General features: G+C 38.3%; 1 protein-coding gene across 1 annotated transcript; it reads left to right on the top strand.

Moving 5' to 3' along the window:
- Positions 1-14,675: 14,675 nt before the first annotated feature.
- On the top strand, positions 14,676-15,191 carry LOC133093545 (nucleotide triphosphate diphosphatase NUDT15-like). The gene has a single exon (XM_061193456.1). It carries the CDS (start codon positions 14,676-14,678, stop codon positions 15,189-15,191), a length of 516 nt encoding a protein of 171 aa, XP_061049439.1.
- Positions 15,192-18,166: the final 2,975 nt, after the last annotated feature.

Raw genomic sequence — 18,166 nt, 5'->3', positions numbered from 1 at the left:
GTTCTTCGGGCTGGTCTAAAAATTAAACTGCCATGAGAAAAATTAACAGGAAAAAATCAAATTTAATTACGTACGTATGGGGGTTTCCTTAAGAATATGAAGCCCAAGGACAAGTTGGGCAATTGAGGCTTGTATGCCATCTGAGAGAAGAAGGAGGTAGGGGTTGGAGACTTCAAAGGGGAGGAAGGCAATTGACATGGAGATGGGAAAAGCAAATATTTGCTAAAAAATGTTTGCTGGGCCTTGCAGAGACAATGGGACACAGAATGGACTTTGGTCTCCAGGCCCTGCAGACTTCCCCCTACCACACCTAGCCCATATTTTTTTGTAGATATCTCTGGTAACCGTGCTTTTTCTGTACCAGGCACTTTACCTAAGTTATTTTAGGCTTATTTCAGGCAGTTAAGAAGGAGGTAAAAATAAAGACTTCCTGAGCCTTTTGTTACTTAAAAAAGATCATCCCCAAATAATTCTCAAGCCAAAGAGACACGTTTTAGGGTGACAAGTTTTGTTCCCCTACATAAGCTTAAGTAAGCATAGAGTAAGGCCCCATTTCCTTAGATGAAGAAGACAGTGTAAGCTCTAGGTTTTACAATTCTAATTGCTACTTTTCTTGATGAAGAGAAGGTTCTACTGTGTCACACTCTACAGGAATATTAGTGCTGGCTGATGCACCATGACATATGTATTAAACGAATTTTAGGCTATAAAACTTTTAGGTGTACCAGGCTGTTTATATTTTGCCTTTTATTATAAAAAATGCACATATGTATAGAGGCTGCTTAAGGGTAAAATATAGTAAATAACCTCTGGACAATAATTTCTCATGAGTCATTTCTTTAGATTTTATCCTGGAATCCAACCGTTAATCTTGGTCTCCTTCACTTCTTTATTGTCTCATTGAGCTCATTGACATAGTTCAAAAGAGTAAGTAAATTTCAGAATGAGTAGTACCAGCAACATCAGAAAGAGAATCTTAGTAAGCTAGAAACCATCCAAGAATTTATCAACTGGAGTTGTCTGTGTCTTTCATTTTATGGGAGAAATAGGAATAGAGGAGAAGGAAAGTGAATTAACCCTTTCTGCTGTTCCTTAACATTTCAGAAAATGAGTATATAAAAAGACTCAATATCTCCATCCCTTAGGGGTGTTGTCAGGGTTTTTAGTAAAGTATTCTAAGAGGATAGATGAGATCATCTTCTCTTAACTTGGATGAGATGCTGATGAGAATGCTAAACTATATTCACTGTATTGCAAACTAACTTGCTTCTCCCTTTCTGTGTTTAGAAATGTTTTTAAGACCAGTTGCTACCTTACTCCTTTTATTCCCCATATTAATTGAAAATAATTATGTTAAGGTCTTGAACATTGTGAGTTTGGTATGAAGGAGTAAACAATAGCTTTTTAATATTCAAGTTGCTCCTAATAGAAAGAAAAAGCTTTCAAAAGTTGATAATAGAAAGATTCAGCATATTCCTTTTGAGCTGACATTTTGATAATGTATGATTTAAGTTGGAAAGATGTGCATTAAATTTCTGTGAAAATATTCATGAGAATATTAGACATACATTGTAATGTAAGAATATTTAAAAGTAATCTAAACTATTTTTCTGGGCTCAAAATGTGTTTCTGAATAATTAAATTCGTCAAGCCCTGTTATTAGATTTTTAATAAAGGAAAGAAAATGGCACCAAATATTAAAATTTGCTTTCATATATTTAAAATAAATCTTTAATAGTCTAACTATATAATTTTTGTACTTGTACCAAATGTTATTACTTTTATTTTAAGAATTTTTTGAGAGAACCTTGAATGTATTGTGTTCAGGGTTGATTACAATTATAGTTCAACTTTTATAATGGGAGATTTACATAAAACACTTATCAGACATTTGCAGTAAGTCAAAATGCTGTAATGGCAATTCCAATAAGGAAAAAAATATAGTCCTTTTCTCCTTGGAACATAAATTAATAACTAGAAATTGAGAAAACGTATCTTTCCCTTATATGGCTTTCCAATCAGTTTAAACAATTACATCTTTAGTTAAAAGTGCATTCACAGCTCATAATTTTTTTGGATTTCCTCTTCAAGAAAAGCCTTCTCTTAGGGAAGTTTTGACAACTTACATTTTAAGTTTCTTGATGTTGAGGGCTGAGTGTTAATATTTTGTGTCTTCCTCATAACCTCACACAGTGTGATTACTAGTAATTATCTCTTTTTTGATTCATTTAACCAGAAATTTATCTGCCATTATTATTCCCAAAAATGAATTTTAAAATAAAGTCTACAGTTTGGAGTGTTTCTTAACTATGTCTATTAAAAATAATTTTTTCTAGATGTTGTTTTATGTATCTCTTGGTTAAGAATTTGTCCCTCTTTTGCTGTGTTTTACCTTCTTCAGTTATAATACCTATGGTTATCTAGGTTTCTAAATGCAGGCTTCCACCACTAATGACCTCGGCACTTACTTTCAAGTATCAGTAATTTTACTTACATTTAATAGTGATAAATATCTAGTCCTTATTACACTTTTATCTCTCTTTATTATAAACATACTTTGCTTTCACCTCATGACAGCAAATTCAGCAAATTCAATAATTTCCCCCAAAGATTCCTTCTCAAAAATTAATAATAAAATGTTGTTTCACAGAAATACGTTACAAGTTCAGAAATATGTTAAATATTCACAGAAATATGAAGATAAAAATTGTTTCCAACATTCACATTTCACCACATTTTTGAAATGTTTTTTCTGGTGAATTATTTTGTTTCAAATTTGATTTCTTGCCTGATATTTAAGTAAACTGTCACCAGGTAGGTTCCCAGGAAGAAGACTCTGAGATGGAGATTAATGTGCATGAATTTTATTAGAAGGTACCCTAAGGATCAAAAAGTGTGGAAAGCAAGGAAGGGAAACAGGATTTGGCAGAAAGAAGAAAGTGGTGTGTGATGCAGTCACAGAAAAAATTCAGTGGAACTCATGGGGAGTTCTGAAACTAGGATGGCCCTTCAGAATTGTGCTGACTGGGGGCCAAGGCTTTTATAGTCTGCATGCATCAGTCTTTGGATTTGGGCTGCCCCCAAAAGGGGACATATCCTTGGATAAAGAGGCTGTCTTCAGTAGAGGTAGTTCCTGAAGAGGGATGGCAGGTGAAGGCTGTGTTCTGGCAGCACTCCTGGCACCTAGTGTGTAAATCCTTCATTCCTAAAGGGGGCTCTGGGTGGCATATCGTAGCATCCAATACACTAGTCTACCACAAGCAGAGCTGGACATGTTCACTGCATCTACATCAAGCTGTTTTGAGCTGAGCTGCTCTCACAGCCCTGGCACACGAAATCATTGAGCAGATGCTTCTTTCTTTTCCTACCTCTTCACTTCCCTGACACTTTACCTTTCTTTGCATATTTAGAACAACCAGTGATGTGCTTTGTTTTCTCAGCTTTTGTGTATTAAAAATCAACACGAAGACTGCAGATAGATTTAACTGACAAGGAGTCTGTTATATTGTTCTCTATGTGTAGTTCCTCTAAAAGTGTTCGGTAGATCTTAATATAGTCTCTTTTGACCTTGTTTAATTTGAATGGACACTTTTAATTAGAGCCTGCAAAATTTCTAAATGTGCCATATGGTTTGCATAAAAGATTAAGAATAGAAAGAAGGGTAATTATTGTCTGTGGAATAGCTAAAGGAATATTCAACTAGCCAACTATCAAATGTGATTCAGATGTAAAAGACAAACTGAAGGAACAGTGATCGGTTTTGAATTACATATGATAATTTTTTTCTGGCCTTTATATTTTCTATAGAATTTGTGGGTAAGACCTTAATACAAGTAGTGAATAGACACCCCCTAAAAACTTATGTGTTGTATAGTGATCAGATGTAACTTACTTCTATCATGTGTTTGTAGCAGTTACTTACGAATACATTAAACCTTGAAAGGAGCATTTGCTCTCAGATTATATCAAAATTCTGAAAAATCTTAAATGTGGATTAAATATTGATGCTCTTGCCTTAAGTTCAGATTTTGAAATGTGGGAAATAGGCCTTGCCTGTGAACCATCTTAAGTTACTGAGGAAGTTTAAAGAAACCCTAGACAAGGTTTAGTTGTAGCTATGATATTAGATATAGAACATGTAATATATTCACTCTCTGATAAATAGAGATTGGCAGCCAGGTGCCACTGGTGATTTCAGTTACCAGTTTTGGAGACATAATGCATGTAATTTTTAAAATATAGAAGTGATTCATTCTGATTATAATATGTATAAATAAAAAAGAGAAAGTGCAATTCTCTCTTTAGTAACCCTTTCTACCCTTTGTGCTTTCCTTTCTCTTTAGGTAGACTTAATCACTGGTGTCAGTTCTGTGTGCATCCTCAGAGGTCTTCTTCTAAGCATTATATGCATCTGCATGAATATATCTGTGTATGTATTCATAAATCCTAAATATTTGCATAAATGCATATGCATATATATACATGTACACATATATATGTATACATTCATATAATGCCATATATATTTTTCAGGAACTTTCTCTCCCACTCCTCTCTCTTATTTAGCATTATGACATCGACGTATTTTCACGCCAGCCCATTTAAATAGAACTTTTTATTTTAAAATTGTTGCATAGTATTCTATAGGGTGGATTTACCAGTTTTACTTAACCAGTTTAAAGCATGTAGATAAGTGTTCTTTGAAGCTATCTTTATTTGATTTATTACAGTTAATTAATTTTATTAAACAGATGGATAATTTTTATTTCCTTCTAAGATCAAAGTAATGTATTTTTCTCCATTTTTGATGCTTAAATTTTGCAAAACATAAAATATTACATTGTTATTTATATATTTCTTAAGACTAGGATATTAATTGTAAAATAAACATTTTATGTTTTAAAAAATACTTTTAAATCCTTCTTTTTCATATGTTTCGTTTCTCTGAAGCAGCCTCTTCTGTGCTTTTCCTTTTTTCTGAGAATGTAAGTTCCTCTATGACATTGTGTAATATGTAATAACAAATGCCAGGTTCTTCAAAAATAGGCGCAATCCTATAAATTAAAGTCTACCTCCAAATAAAGTTTGTATTTGGGGTTAAACTTCCCATTTTTGAGACATGCATTATAAAAACCTGACCTACTGGAGCACATTCTTCCAATTTCTAATCAATGTCCATTCAACCAGAGCAATAACTGCTTCATAAGCTAAATTAGAGTGCCTTCTTACAGCTGATAATTCTTGGTACAGCCTCTTGAGCATCAAGTGTGAATTTCAAGGGAATCCATCCCTAGACAAATTCAGCCTTATCAGCCTGAATCCAGACAGCTTGTGCTTCCCTTTGAATGCAACTAGCCTGTACTTTTCCATCTCTTTCATTTGTGCTGCCTTTGTGAATCCACAAAATCATGTTCAGAACACTAGTGGAAGAAAGAGCATAGGGGCCAGAATGCATGCTTTCTTTACTAAAGCACTTCAGCCCCAACATGTTTGTCTTCCTTGTTCAGTTCTCAGTGAGAACCTCATCTATGTCTTGTTTGCCTGCAGTCAGAAACTCTTAAATGATAAACCTGGAAATGTATTTTCCTTACACTGTCACGTCAGGTGCTAATAGAGTTCTCCCTTTTAAAATCATATCCACTCTCTAAAATGAATGACTTAAATCTAAGTCCATACTGTGACATTTGTTGGAATATTTCTGACATTGTCAACTGTATCCTTGGCATCTGTGACTCTTTTGGATTGAAGATATGTCTCTTGATAAATAAGTTGTCCTATTAGAGCTCTTTTATGTTAAGCAAGGTATCTTTTTTCAGTGTGAGTACTTTTGTTTATATTCATGAATAGTATCATTAATTTATTAATAAATCTCTCTTAGGCTATCTACTACGCCCAAGATATTACACTAAGTACTAGGGGTCATTTATTTTAGACCATATAAAAGTAGTTATAGGCAGCATGGTATGAAGGAGAAAGAACACTAGATGCAGCATCAGAGACTATGGGTTTGAATCCTCGCTTTGACATTTAAATGCTGTCAGATTTGGGCCAAAGTACTTAACCTGTAATTTTTGGATGTGAGAGCAGAAGTACAGTTCTGCCAATGCATCTAATTTACATGACTAAACTGAACATTTCATGTCTCAGTCAAAAGTATCTGCATTTGAATTACCTCATTGATTTTGAGATTCCTGAAGGACTTCTTAAATAAAAGAGTATAGGCACTGAAGAAATCTCTTGTAGGAAAAAGACAACATTAATCCCAATGGAGAATTCCGGTCTCTACTCTGAAAAACATGCATTACTTGTAGGCCCAGAAAATGAAATATTCCAACGTCTGCTATGTTCAGATCTTTACTGGGCATTCTGTTAAACTTCCATTTGGTGAGTTATTACTCAGGATGGAGAGGAGAAAATACCCAGGACTGGGAAGAAGTAGTCAAGAAAGTGAGAGAGAATCACTGAAGTGCCAGGACAGCAAATCTAAGGTAGGAGAGAGAACCGAGCAGGGAGCTGGTCAGTGCTATCCACATCTACAGAAAGGTCCAAAGTACTAGGTCCACGACTACTAGGCAATCTCAGGTAACCTTTGATCAGGCAGTTTTAGCAGTATGATGAGTGAGATGGCCTAACTGCCAGAGGAGGTCAACGGAGCAGGGACAGTAATAGTTGGGCCACTGGCTTTTGGATTTGGAGGAGTAGCAAAATGGTAAAGAGAGGGGTTGGAAAATGGAAGACACAGGGAAAAATAACCGATGACAAGGGAGAGAGGAAGAGTTAAGCTCAAGGATATAACTGATGTTATGAAGCCTGAAGGATGGAAATAGAATCAGATTGAGGGCATCATGTAGAAAAACTGACTTTAGAACCCATAAACAGAAGAGGAAGAGAAGTGGAAATAGGAGGCATTTTGTCATAGAAAGAGGGAAGTCAAAGGGGTTCTCATTGCTAGCTCAAGGTTCACAGTAAGATCAAAGGGGAACAGCTCTTAGAACCTGAGAAATGTGTGCAGGGTGACCTACATAAGTCCCAGGGTCCACTGCAAAAATGAAAATGTGTAGTTGTTGTTCAAAAAGTAAGGAAAAAGTGTTATTATAGGTACTAAAATATAAGGCTTTTATTTTTTAAAATAATCTCTCATCCTATAAGGGTGTTTATTGCTACCGTGCTCCTCGGCATGGGGATACTTGGTGAAGTGCAGATACTCACACAGGCCCCGTTGTCCTGCCTTGCAACTAAGCATGTGTGTGCCTGAGAACCCACACAGTGCCCTGGTTGGGGGCCAGAAAGCCAATCTCTCCTGCCTACCAGCTTACAGCCTTACCCAATGTGGATGGGCAAAGCCCAAGGGTTCTCTGTGCTTGGACATGCTCAGTACTGGATCAGGGGTGAGTGGGAGGCTCAGCCGTGCAAAATCATCCTCCAGGTGTGCTCTGTGGCTGCCAGCCTGGAGTGTGGCCAGCTGCTGCTAAATCTTGCCAAGATGTCATGGAGAATGTTCACCAAACCCTAACCCTCTCTCAACCCATGGTCAGGCCCTCACTGAGGGGTGTGGGCAACAGAGAGCAGCAATGGTCACTGGGTACAGGTGGAGAAGGGCAGCCTAGAGGAACCATTCCAGAGAGAAGGGGAGTTGGTAGGAGATGAAAAGACGCGTGAGTTGAGGTTCCAAGTCCTTGGATCATGCCCTATGGTCCCACCCGACTTCACCTACAAAACACAAAGGCCAAGTTAAAGTATTAGATATTTCAAAATGGTGAATGTAGAACATTAAACTCTAAACACTGGGCCCTTCTGAGCCCAATGCCCTTTGCCACTGTAAGTGTCACACGCCCTTGAAGCTGCCTCTGAGTGTGTGTGTGTGCATGTGTGTGTGTGTGCATGTGTGTGTGTGCATGTGTGTGTGTGTGTGTGTGTGTGTGTGTGTGTGTGTGTGTGTCATATAAAAAGCTTAGAATATCCACTGTAGAATTCAATAGGGCATCAGCATGAGCGGAATTGTTTGTGAGAGTTCCTCAGTAATAATAACTTTGGTTGTTGTCCTGGGCGGAAAAGTAGAGTAAGTAGATGGTAGAGCCATATAAGGATTTTCATGGACCCCAAGGCATTTTTGTCTTCATGGACCCTTTCAGTCACAGAAAATTTTTAATGTATATTTTATGATTGCAATGATATAAAAATTCTATATTAAAATATTTTCTTCAACCTAAAAGGTTATAGTATTAAAACATTTATGTGGGCCTCTAAAAATATTATGGGTCCCAGACACTGTGCCTAACGAATAAGTTGACCCCCGGTGGATGGTGATTGTCATTCAGAACTGGTACATGCATATGGGATGGGATCAGGCAAAGGATTCCGGAGAGCCAGTGAGGACAGCTTGAGATCCTGGCTGGGTGGAGAGACATACAAGAAGTCCCTAGGGAATGAGGAATTTTTAGATGAGGGTCTGGAGCCACAGCAAAAGGAGAGGGAAGTAGTCAAGAGGAATGGATTAATAAACAAATGAAAGTCTGGAGTCAGAGTGGGAAATAGTCTAGGTCCTATGGTGTTGAAACTTTCAAAAAATGAAAAGGTTCAGAGCTTTGGTCTAGATAAAGGCCAGTCATGGGCCACATAAATGTTTATTTTTATGTTTAATTTTACTCATTGTATACACAAAAAATGAGTTCTCTCAGGGGAAAAAACCTTTGTAGATGACTCTTAAATTTTAAAAAGGAAGATACCTAAATTTTACTCTCCCAGTTCCAGTTTATTTGGCTGTGATTAAAGAAAGAAATGAGAAAAGGCAATATTGTTTTGTTCCAGTTGGGGCTTTTAAATATAATCAGTGCACCAGTTTTTGTGAACAGGAACTTCAGGGTTTAAATTCAGCACATTTCTACTTAATTTACAAGTGCTAATGTTTCTGAGATAATTTTAAGAAATATAATATCAGATTAGAGATGAGCTATTTTATAATAATGGAAGTCGCATTTAACTACAGGTTAAGTGACTACATTAGAAGGGAATACAATTATTTTAATGGATTTCTAATTAAATGCTTAAATCCCGGATTGACTAGAGGTGCACTTTAATTTAAATTGATCTTTCTTGGAAATTTGGTTGAAAGCTGTTGGCAAAGAGGAAAAAAACTAAAAAAAAAAAAAAAAATTTCATCTTTAGTGTGTAATACTTTATGATAAATTGTACCTGTTTTGGTAAACATCAGACAAGGAAAGCTACAAAGAAAGTACAGGAGAATGTAACTTAATAATGGGTGAAAAACATAAACATATTTTTCCAAAAAGGAAGTATAACTTATAAACAAAAGTAAAATGTTTATTCTCAAGAGCAAATTAAAGAAAGGTACCAATGTTACTAAATAAGTAAAGTAGCAAAATGTTGCATTGTTTTATTTGTACGATTGTGTTTATAATATTTTTTTTTATGTTTTAAAATAACTTTCTCTGATGGAAAAAATACATAATTCATTTTTTTCCTTCCAAATGTTTTGTATGTGGTAATGTTACATAAATACAAAAGGACAAGGGGGAGGAGAAGAAATAGGAGGAGGAAGAAGTCATAAAAAAGATAGAACAGTGGGCTCTCTGCAGATGTGTAATCAGAGTATGAATAGCCATTTGTTAAAAATGTTGAAGGGACTCCTGCCGTGTGTAGGAGTTGGGAATAGTTTATCTTTTAAAGCCCTTTCGAATCCTACAATTGGATAAATAAGTTATTCCTAGCATTTTAATAAAAAACTTTACTAGAAAAGAAATAAAGGTGACCTTAGAAATGGCACACAATTTAACTACCTTCACAAAAGTATAAAGCAAACTCAAGCTTTTGTAATGTAAAGAGCAACTCAAGCATCGTATAGAAAAAGCAGTGCTTCTTTCCTAATATGAACAAGAGTCCGTGGTGAGATTCTGTTTCATCTGGGTCACATGCCCTTCCTTGATCTAACCATGTGGTTAGGGAGACAGAATTCTCAGGGTGTCCCAGCTGGGGTCCTGAGCCCACCCTATAGTTTGATGGTGGTCATGGGACAGACGGGTGCCAACAGCCCTCACTCTGCCCCAGCCCACAAGAAAGGAGCTCTGTAATCATGGAAAAGAGAAGAGAAAAAAGTTTTGTTCAGATAAAATCCTCACTAGAACCCCCTAAAGTCATAATATCAATTCTTCACATACATTTTTTATCAGACTCTCATTCATGGTATGAATTGTGAGGTTTCTGGATGTATAAAATGGCCAGTTCCCTTTAGCTAGTTTGATAGATGAGGTTGAGGTGTAAAGAGGAAGTCAACTAAAAAGGGGTAGTGTTAATCAGAGGTAATAGAAAAGAGAGGCTGGTTTCTGAGTTCTGTTTCTGAGTCTTAATTCCTAGATTCTGAATCCTCTTCTCACTCCATCAGCTGCCCCATGACCTAGAGCTGTCCAAGGCCCCAAAGCAGCCACTCTCCTAGTTTCTCTGCTGGCTGTCCCAGCTTGTGTGACTCTCCTTCTCACTACCATTAAGGGATCTTACTCTTTCCTTGAATCTGATATGTGGGGACAAAGCTAATCAAAATCCACCCTGAGAGGAGAACACCACCTTCACATTCACTTTCCCAAGAAAGTTTTCCCATTCACTCGTACAATCACTGGGCAAGAAAAGGCTCCCCATCTATCATCTATCTATCTATCTATCTATCATCTATCTATCTATCTATCTATCATCTATCTATCTATCTATCTATCTATCTATCTATCTATCTATCTATCTATCTATCTATCTATCTATCATCTATCAACAGAACCCCAGTGTGTATTCTGTCCTGTGTCCCAACACCTGGGGAAAAATGCACCTTTCAAGCAGTGACCTCTACAGTATCCAGGGCTCCAGGTGCCCCTCCCCCCTATTCAAGACCCTTAGAGTTAGTTAGGTATTCAAAGGTCTTTGAATAATTTCTAGATCAACCCAGTTATCTCAATCAAGCAGGCAGTCAGCTAACCATTATTCATTACCTGCCTCTGATTTCCATGCCCTGCTTTTGTCCTCCCCTCTCCCATGGCCCCTCTTCTCCCTCTCTAGATGTGTCTCCATTCACCATTCATTTAGGAAACACTTACTAAGCAGCATCTAAATGCTAGAGTTATGTTAGACCCCGAGGAAAAGAGGAGAAGCAGAACCAGTCACTGTCCAAAAGATTAAAACCTCTCAGAGGATCATACCTTTCATTCTCCTAGGGGGTCAACCTTGAGTTTGGCTAAACGTTTCTGTTTCTCTAACCGAATGCCTAGGGTGAATGCTTTATCCATTCCTGGAAATAATATCCTTAGCTCTCAGCCTACAGAGAGTTTGGCTCTTTCTTGAAAACTGGAAGTGGGACTTCCTTGGTGGCGCAGTGGTTGGGAATCCGCCTGCCAATGCAGGGGACACGGGTTCAATCCCTGGTCCGGGTGGATCCCACATGCCGCAGACCAACTAAGCCCCTGTGCCACATCTACTGAGCCTGTGCTCTAGGGCCCGCGTGCTGCAACTACTGAAGCCTGCGTGTCTAGAGCCCCTGCTCTGCAACAAGAGAAGCCACCACAATGAGAAGCCTATGCACTGCAACGAAGAGTAGCCCCTGCTCACCACAACTAGAGAAAGCCCACGCGCAGCAATGAAGACCCAACGCAGCCAAAAAATAAATAAATAAAATAAAATAATTAAAAAAAAAAAAAAGAAAACTGGAAGAGAATGAATGTATTTGGACTGTGAGTTGAACTGGATGTAGAGAAAAGTAGCTAAGCAAAATAAACTAGATGAATTTTTGTTCAGCTCAGTTTTACTGGCTCACACACCTTCCTTTGCCATTTGTGTGTGATATGATGAAGTACAAAGATGGTGTTGCATATCATTAAGTGTATGTCAAGTTGATGTTTGCAGTAAGCTCTGTGTACAAGCTTTGTTTTCATTGCTTGCAGCTCCCTCACATAAAGAGACTGTGATGACAATATCGTATCACAATATACCAGAGCCTCGTCACAGTGTGATCCTCAGGGATGATATTAGGTCATGTTATAGATGAAGCAGCAATATAATGGATCCAAGAAAGCATGACCTTGGAAGCTCTGTTTTCAATAAGAAGAAAGAATAGGTTATTCTGGGCTTGGAAAAAATTTAAAAAATAGTCATCCCCAAAGGCTAACTTGCTGTCCACATTCTGCACTGTAGCAGAAAGACTTTATAATTTCCAAATCGACCAGATTGTTTTCAGTCCTCATTTTATTTGATTTTCAACAGAATTGATTTTGTTGTTCATTCCCTCTTAAAAAGTCTCTCCTCCTTGGGTGCCAGGATTCCACACTGTCTGCTTCTTTCCACCTTCTCCCACTCCTCTTTCTCAGTCTTTTTTGCTGAGCCTTCTTCCTCTAAATTAATCTATCCATTACTCATCTATTCATTTTTTTCACTTTTTTTTTTTTTTGGCCACGCCAGGCGGCATGTGAGATCTTAGTTCCCTGACCAGGGATCAAACCTGCGCCCACCACAGTGGAAGCACGGAGTCTTAACCACCGGACCTCCAGGGAAGTCCCTTTTATTTTTCACTTTTTCAACAAATATTTGTTGTGCATACTATGGGCCAGGCACTGACTTAAGTACTGGAAATACAGCGATAAGCAAAATACACACCATCTCTGCCCTCAAGGAGCTAACATATAGTAGTTGGTTCCCTGGATTGGGTATTTTCGATGTTCTTTAAAATCTCATTGCAGGCACACAAGTATGACATCTTTTCCTTCCTCCTTCCTGAGCTAACACAAAGGATCAGCTTGTCAAATCAGGCCCAGGAAGATAAGAGATCTATCCAGTATTATGCTTTGCTAATAATTTCAAGGCTACAAGCAATCAACAGGCATAAGTGGAACAAGGAGAAAACAGGAATATCTCTGCGGCTGCTCGGGTCTTTCCACTCTGCAATGGACATGATCTCTCTAACCCAGAGTAACAGAAGCTCATGTGTGTGATTTCTCTTCTGTATATAACAAGGACTGTGCAGGGTCTCAGATTCTACCCTGCTTTTACATTAACCAGTTAGCCTGTAACTGTTTCATAGATGCTGACAGAAGACATGAGACTCCTGGGTTAGAAACAAAGGACTTTATTACTCCTGGCAAAAGCAGTAGCCAGAGCTTCATTTGTTTGTGTCAATTCCCCATGTCCCCCCCAAATCCCATAGCAGTGACACAAAGGGCTCATTATAGATACCTACATATCAGTTGGTTGCATTACACAAGGGGAACACTGAGCTTGGGGAATCCACCACTTTTAGAGTTAGTGGAAACAAGCCTGTTTGTTTTCTCAGTGGAGATGTTAGCTCATCTCTGTGTGCAAACCCAGCCCTGAAAAATGGCTTGGGTAAAGAGTGATCAGACATAAAATATGTAAGGATGCTCAGGGTCCAGTGTGGATTGCTACTCCCAGCATATACTTTCTCTTGGAATGTACTAATATGGTTTGAGATTCTCAATAATTTGAGAATTCCCTCTCTTATATCTTTAAGTCAACCTTCTCTGTTGGTCCCTTCCCATCAATATTTAAACTAATGCAAATCTGGTCCACCTTAAAAACTCTCTCCCTCTACCACACTCTCCTGTCCAATTACAACCTCCTTTTCTTAATAGTCAAACTTATTACAATATGTGTCCTAACTTTCTGTCTCCCTTTCTTTGTCTCCAGCTTCTTCTTCAACCCCCCACACTACATCTGGGATCAATTTGATACTCTATTGAAACAGCCTTCTAAGTCTCAGCTTCCTCCTCTGTAGGTAGAAGTAACAGAAATATTCACTTAATAGGTCTGTTTTGAGTATGAAATGTGTTAATAAATGTGACGAGTTGAGAGCAGTGCCTGGCACATTGTCCGTGTTCAGTAATTGTTAGGTGGCAACCTCGTCCTCATCATTGTCATCAATGAAATTCTTGTTGCTAAATCCAGTGGGCACTTTTTAGTTCCTATTTGACATCCCTGTGTTGACCACTTTTTCCTTCTTGAAACTCCCCCTCCTTCTGCTTCCATGATGCCAGACTCTCTTAATTTTCCTCTTACTTCTCTGGACAGCCTTCTTGGTCAGATTTGTGTGTTCTGTCTCAGGCTGTCTTAAATGGTGATATCCCTCAGAGTCCTCTGTTAACCTCCTTTCTCTTTTTTATCTACATGCTTTCACTTAATGATATTATCCACTCCTGTGCCTGAATTACTTTCTATATGGAGATGCCAATACTCTGTACCTTTTCATTTACTTTTTTAACAGATATTTTTAGGACATCTTCTATGTGCCAAACACTGGGATACCTATTGTGAGTAAAACCGACAGGATTCCTGCTCTCATGCGACTTAGTCTTTAATAGGGAAAGCAGATATAAAACAAATAATCACACATACGACTCTACACCTATAGATGAGTTAATGGCTCCAAAGTAAAGATAGTCCTAAGAAAGTATAACACGTCAATCTGACCTAGGGTAAAGGAGAAATGCAGGGCTCCTTAAGGCAGTGGTACTTGGGTAGACATCAACAGGATGCAAAGGAACTCACCAGGTAAAGGAGGAGAGAAGGAAATAAAAGAGAGTACAAAGTATTCAAGGAACTTAAAGAAGATCAGTTTTGCTAAAACATCATAAGGGGAAAAGAAGAGCAAGATAGAATTAGACTCTCTGGCTATGACGGCCAGGGCAGAGCAGCAGGGGCGGCGCCCAGGAGTCGGGGTAGGAGTCGTGGTGACCAGCTGCAGGCATCCTCACTGCATCCTCCTGGGGAGGAAGAAAGGATCATTTGGAGCTGGCAATTTCCAACTTCCCAGGGGCCACTTGGAGTTCGGTGAAAGCTGGGAAGAATGTGCTCAAAGGGAAACCTGGGAAGAAGCAGCTCTTCACCTGAAAACTGTTCGCTTGGCCTCGGTTGTGAATTCTTTCGTTGAGGAAGAGAATTACCATTATGTCACTATTTTAATGAAAGGAGAGGTGGACGTGACTCATGGTTCAGAACCAAAGAATGTAGAGCCTGAGAAAAATGAAAGTTGGGAGTGGATTCCTTGGGAAGAATTTCCTCCCCTGGACCAGCTTTTCTGGGCACTATGTTGTTTAAAGGAACAAGGCTACGATCCATTTAAAGAAGATTTGGATCATCTGGTAGGATATAAAGGAAATCACCTACAGGTGAACAAGGAGACTCCCTGATTTTTTTTTTTTTTAATGGGTTAGCCAAAAAGTTCATTCGGTTTTCCTGTAAGATGGCTCTAGTAGCGCTTAGTTGTCTTTAACTTCATTCGAAACAATTTTGTTAGATTGTATTGTGACAGCTGTCATATCAGTGTGCATTTAAAAAAACGCTTATCAAAACTGGTGAATTTTTGTGTAACCATTTTAATATTGAAGATGGAAGAAAAAAAGCAACATTTTTGGCATATTATGCTTGATTATTTCAAGAAAGGTAAAAATGCAACTGAAACGCAAAAAAAGCTTTGTGCAGTGTATGGAGAAGGTGCTGTGACTGAGCGAACGTGTCAAATGTGGTTTGCAAAGTTTCGTGCTGGAGATTTCCCGCTGGATGATGCTCCGCGGTCGGGTAGACCAGTTGAAGTTGATAGCGATCAAATCGACATTGATTGAGAGCAATCGACGTTATACCACTCGGGAGATAGCCGACATACTCAAAATATCCAAATCAACTGTTGAAAGTCATTTGCACCAGCTTGGTTATATGAATCGCTTTGATGTTTGGGTTCCACATAAGTGAAAAAAACCTTCTTGACCGTATTTCTGCATGCGATTCTCTACTGAAACGTAATGAAAACGTTCCGTTTTTAAAACAAATTGTGAAGGGCAATGAAAAGTGGTACTGTACAATAATGTGGAAAGGAAGAGATCGTGGGGCAAGTGAAATGAACCACCACCAAGCACACCAAAGGCCGGTATTCATCCAAAGAAGGTGATGCTGTGTATATGGTGGGATTGGAAGGGAGTCCTCTATTATGAGCTCCTTCCGGAAAACCAAATGATTTATTCCAACAAGTACTGCTCCCAATTAGACCAACTGAAAGCAGCACTCGATGAAAAGCGTCCAGAATTAGTCAACAGAAAATGCATAATCTTCCATCAGGATAACGCAAGACTGCATGTTTCTTTGATGACCAGGCAAAAACTGTTACAGCTTGTCTGGGAAGTTCTGATTCATCCGCCGTATTCACCAGACATTGCACCTTCGGATTTCCATTTATTTTGGTCTTTACAAAATTCTCTTAATGGAAAAAATTTCAATTCCCTGGAAGACTGTAAAAGGCACCTGGCACAGTTCTTTGCTCAAAAAGATATAAAGTTTTGGGAAGATGGAATTATGAAGTTGCCTGAAAAATGACAGAAGTAGTGGAACAAAAGGGTGAATATGTTGTTCAATGAAGTTCTTGGTGAAAATGAAAAATGTGTCTTTTATTTTTACCCAAAAAACCAAAGGAACTTTTTGGCCAACCCATACATAAAAGGCAAAACAAGGTCCTGTTAAAGAATGAAAAATATCTACATTTCAGAACAACTCTCTTTTATCTGAAAAGTCCCACGTGATTGCCAGTAATTTATTTGGAGTCTCTTAATATACCCAACACCCTTTCAGCCAGTACTTGTGAAAAATTTTCAGGGATTGTGTTATGAATTGTATTTCAGACTCAGAAAATGTGATAAATGGTGATGTTGTGGTAATTCTGCTTTCCCTATTTCTCTGTGGTATTGACTGTGCTGTTTGTCATTACCAGTGTGCATGGAGGAGAGTGCAGAATTTGTCTTAGTGTTTCAGTTCTAATAGAGAACCTAATTCAGGTGCAGGACATTCTGCAACAGTATGCCCGTTGCAGAATTTAACACATTTGTTGATTTTCCTCTTTTATTTAAGTCAAAAAAATTTTGGGTAATATATTGTGACAGTCCCTGCAACTAGAGCAAACAAGACAGGTCTTTAGGGTGTATTTCCGAGGTTTCCGATTGAGAACCTAAAGTAAGGGAAGTGAGACAAACCATCCAGGATCTGTATCCCATCATTAACAGGCCCTGTCATTTTGGATCTCTCAGCTGATCTGAGATTCAGCTTCCTTATGTGTAAAATGCTATTAGACTAGGGCAGTGGATCTCAAAGTGTGACCCAGGGAAGTCCTCAAGACCCTTTCAAGGGTCCTCAGGGTTAAATCTGTTTTTGTCATATGAAGACTTCATTTGCTTTTTTCATTCTCATTCTTTCCTGAGTGTACAGAGGAGTTTGCATGTTGTGTGATACTGTAGCAGACTGAATGCAAAGCAGATGTGAGAGTCTAGCTCTCTTCTATTAAGCTAGATATGAAAGAAATGGACAAAAATGTAAAACAATGCCACTCTTCTCACTGGTTCTTTTGTTTTTTCTTTAAAGAAAAATACCTATATTTTTTATAAAAATTATGTTAACATATAACGGTTTTTGTTATTTGTAAATAAATTAATAAAAGAATTCTTAAAAAACAAAAAAAATGAGAGAGAGAGAATTAGAGAAGGAAGCAGAGACCGGACCACACAAGGGCCTGCAGACCATGTTGGTGTTCAGTTTAATCCTAAGAGCAACGGGAAGGAATTGAAGGGTATAAAACTGAGACAGGAGTGAGGAAGCGGGTGACATGATCAAATTTTTGTTTTTGAAACATCATTGTGGTGCAGCAGATATTAGAGGACCCAATGGTGGATGGCGGGGGGCAAGGGGGGCTTTAGTTTGGATTTGAGTGGTGTCAGTGGATATGAGAAATGGACAGATTTGAGATGTTTTAGGAGATAATTTTGATATAGTAAAATTTGGTATTAGATCAAATGTGGGTGAAGGAAGGGAAAATATCAAGGATGACCCCTAAGTTTAGACTTGTGCAGGTAGATAGATGGTAGCTGAAAAATACCCCCATATTTTTCTCCTGATTTTCGCCCACATACTCAGTTGCCTACTATATATATCCCTAACTTCCAATCTCACTTGCCCATCAAATCATGATGTCCAAAACTGAACTCTTCTTCTAGTATCAAATGTTCCTCCTTCTGTGCTATTGCAGTGAATGCGGTGAATGCCACAGCCAGCCATCCAGTTGTTCAAGTCAGTTGACCTTGACTCTTTCTTCTCCATCACATCCAGCTAATAACCAAATCATTTTGAT

This window comes from Eubalaena glacialis, chromosome 6 (genome assembly GCF_028564815.1).
Source record: "Eubalaena glacialis isolate mEubGla1 chromosome 6, mEubGla1.1.hap2.+ XY, whole genome shotgun sequence".
NCBI lineage: Eukaryota > Metazoa > Chordata > Mammalia > Artiodactyla > Balaenidae > Eubalaena > Eubalaena glacialis.
The sequence above is the reverse complement of the archived record's forward strand: the minus strand, read 5'-3'. Positions and strand labels throughout refer to the sequence as shown.

Bases quoted from the DNA above. Each gene is read 5' to 3' on its own strand.
- LOC133093545 (XM_061193456.1), top strand. From the start codon at position 14,676: ATGACGGCCAGGGCAGAGCAGCAGGGGCGGCGCCCAGGAGTCGGGGTA.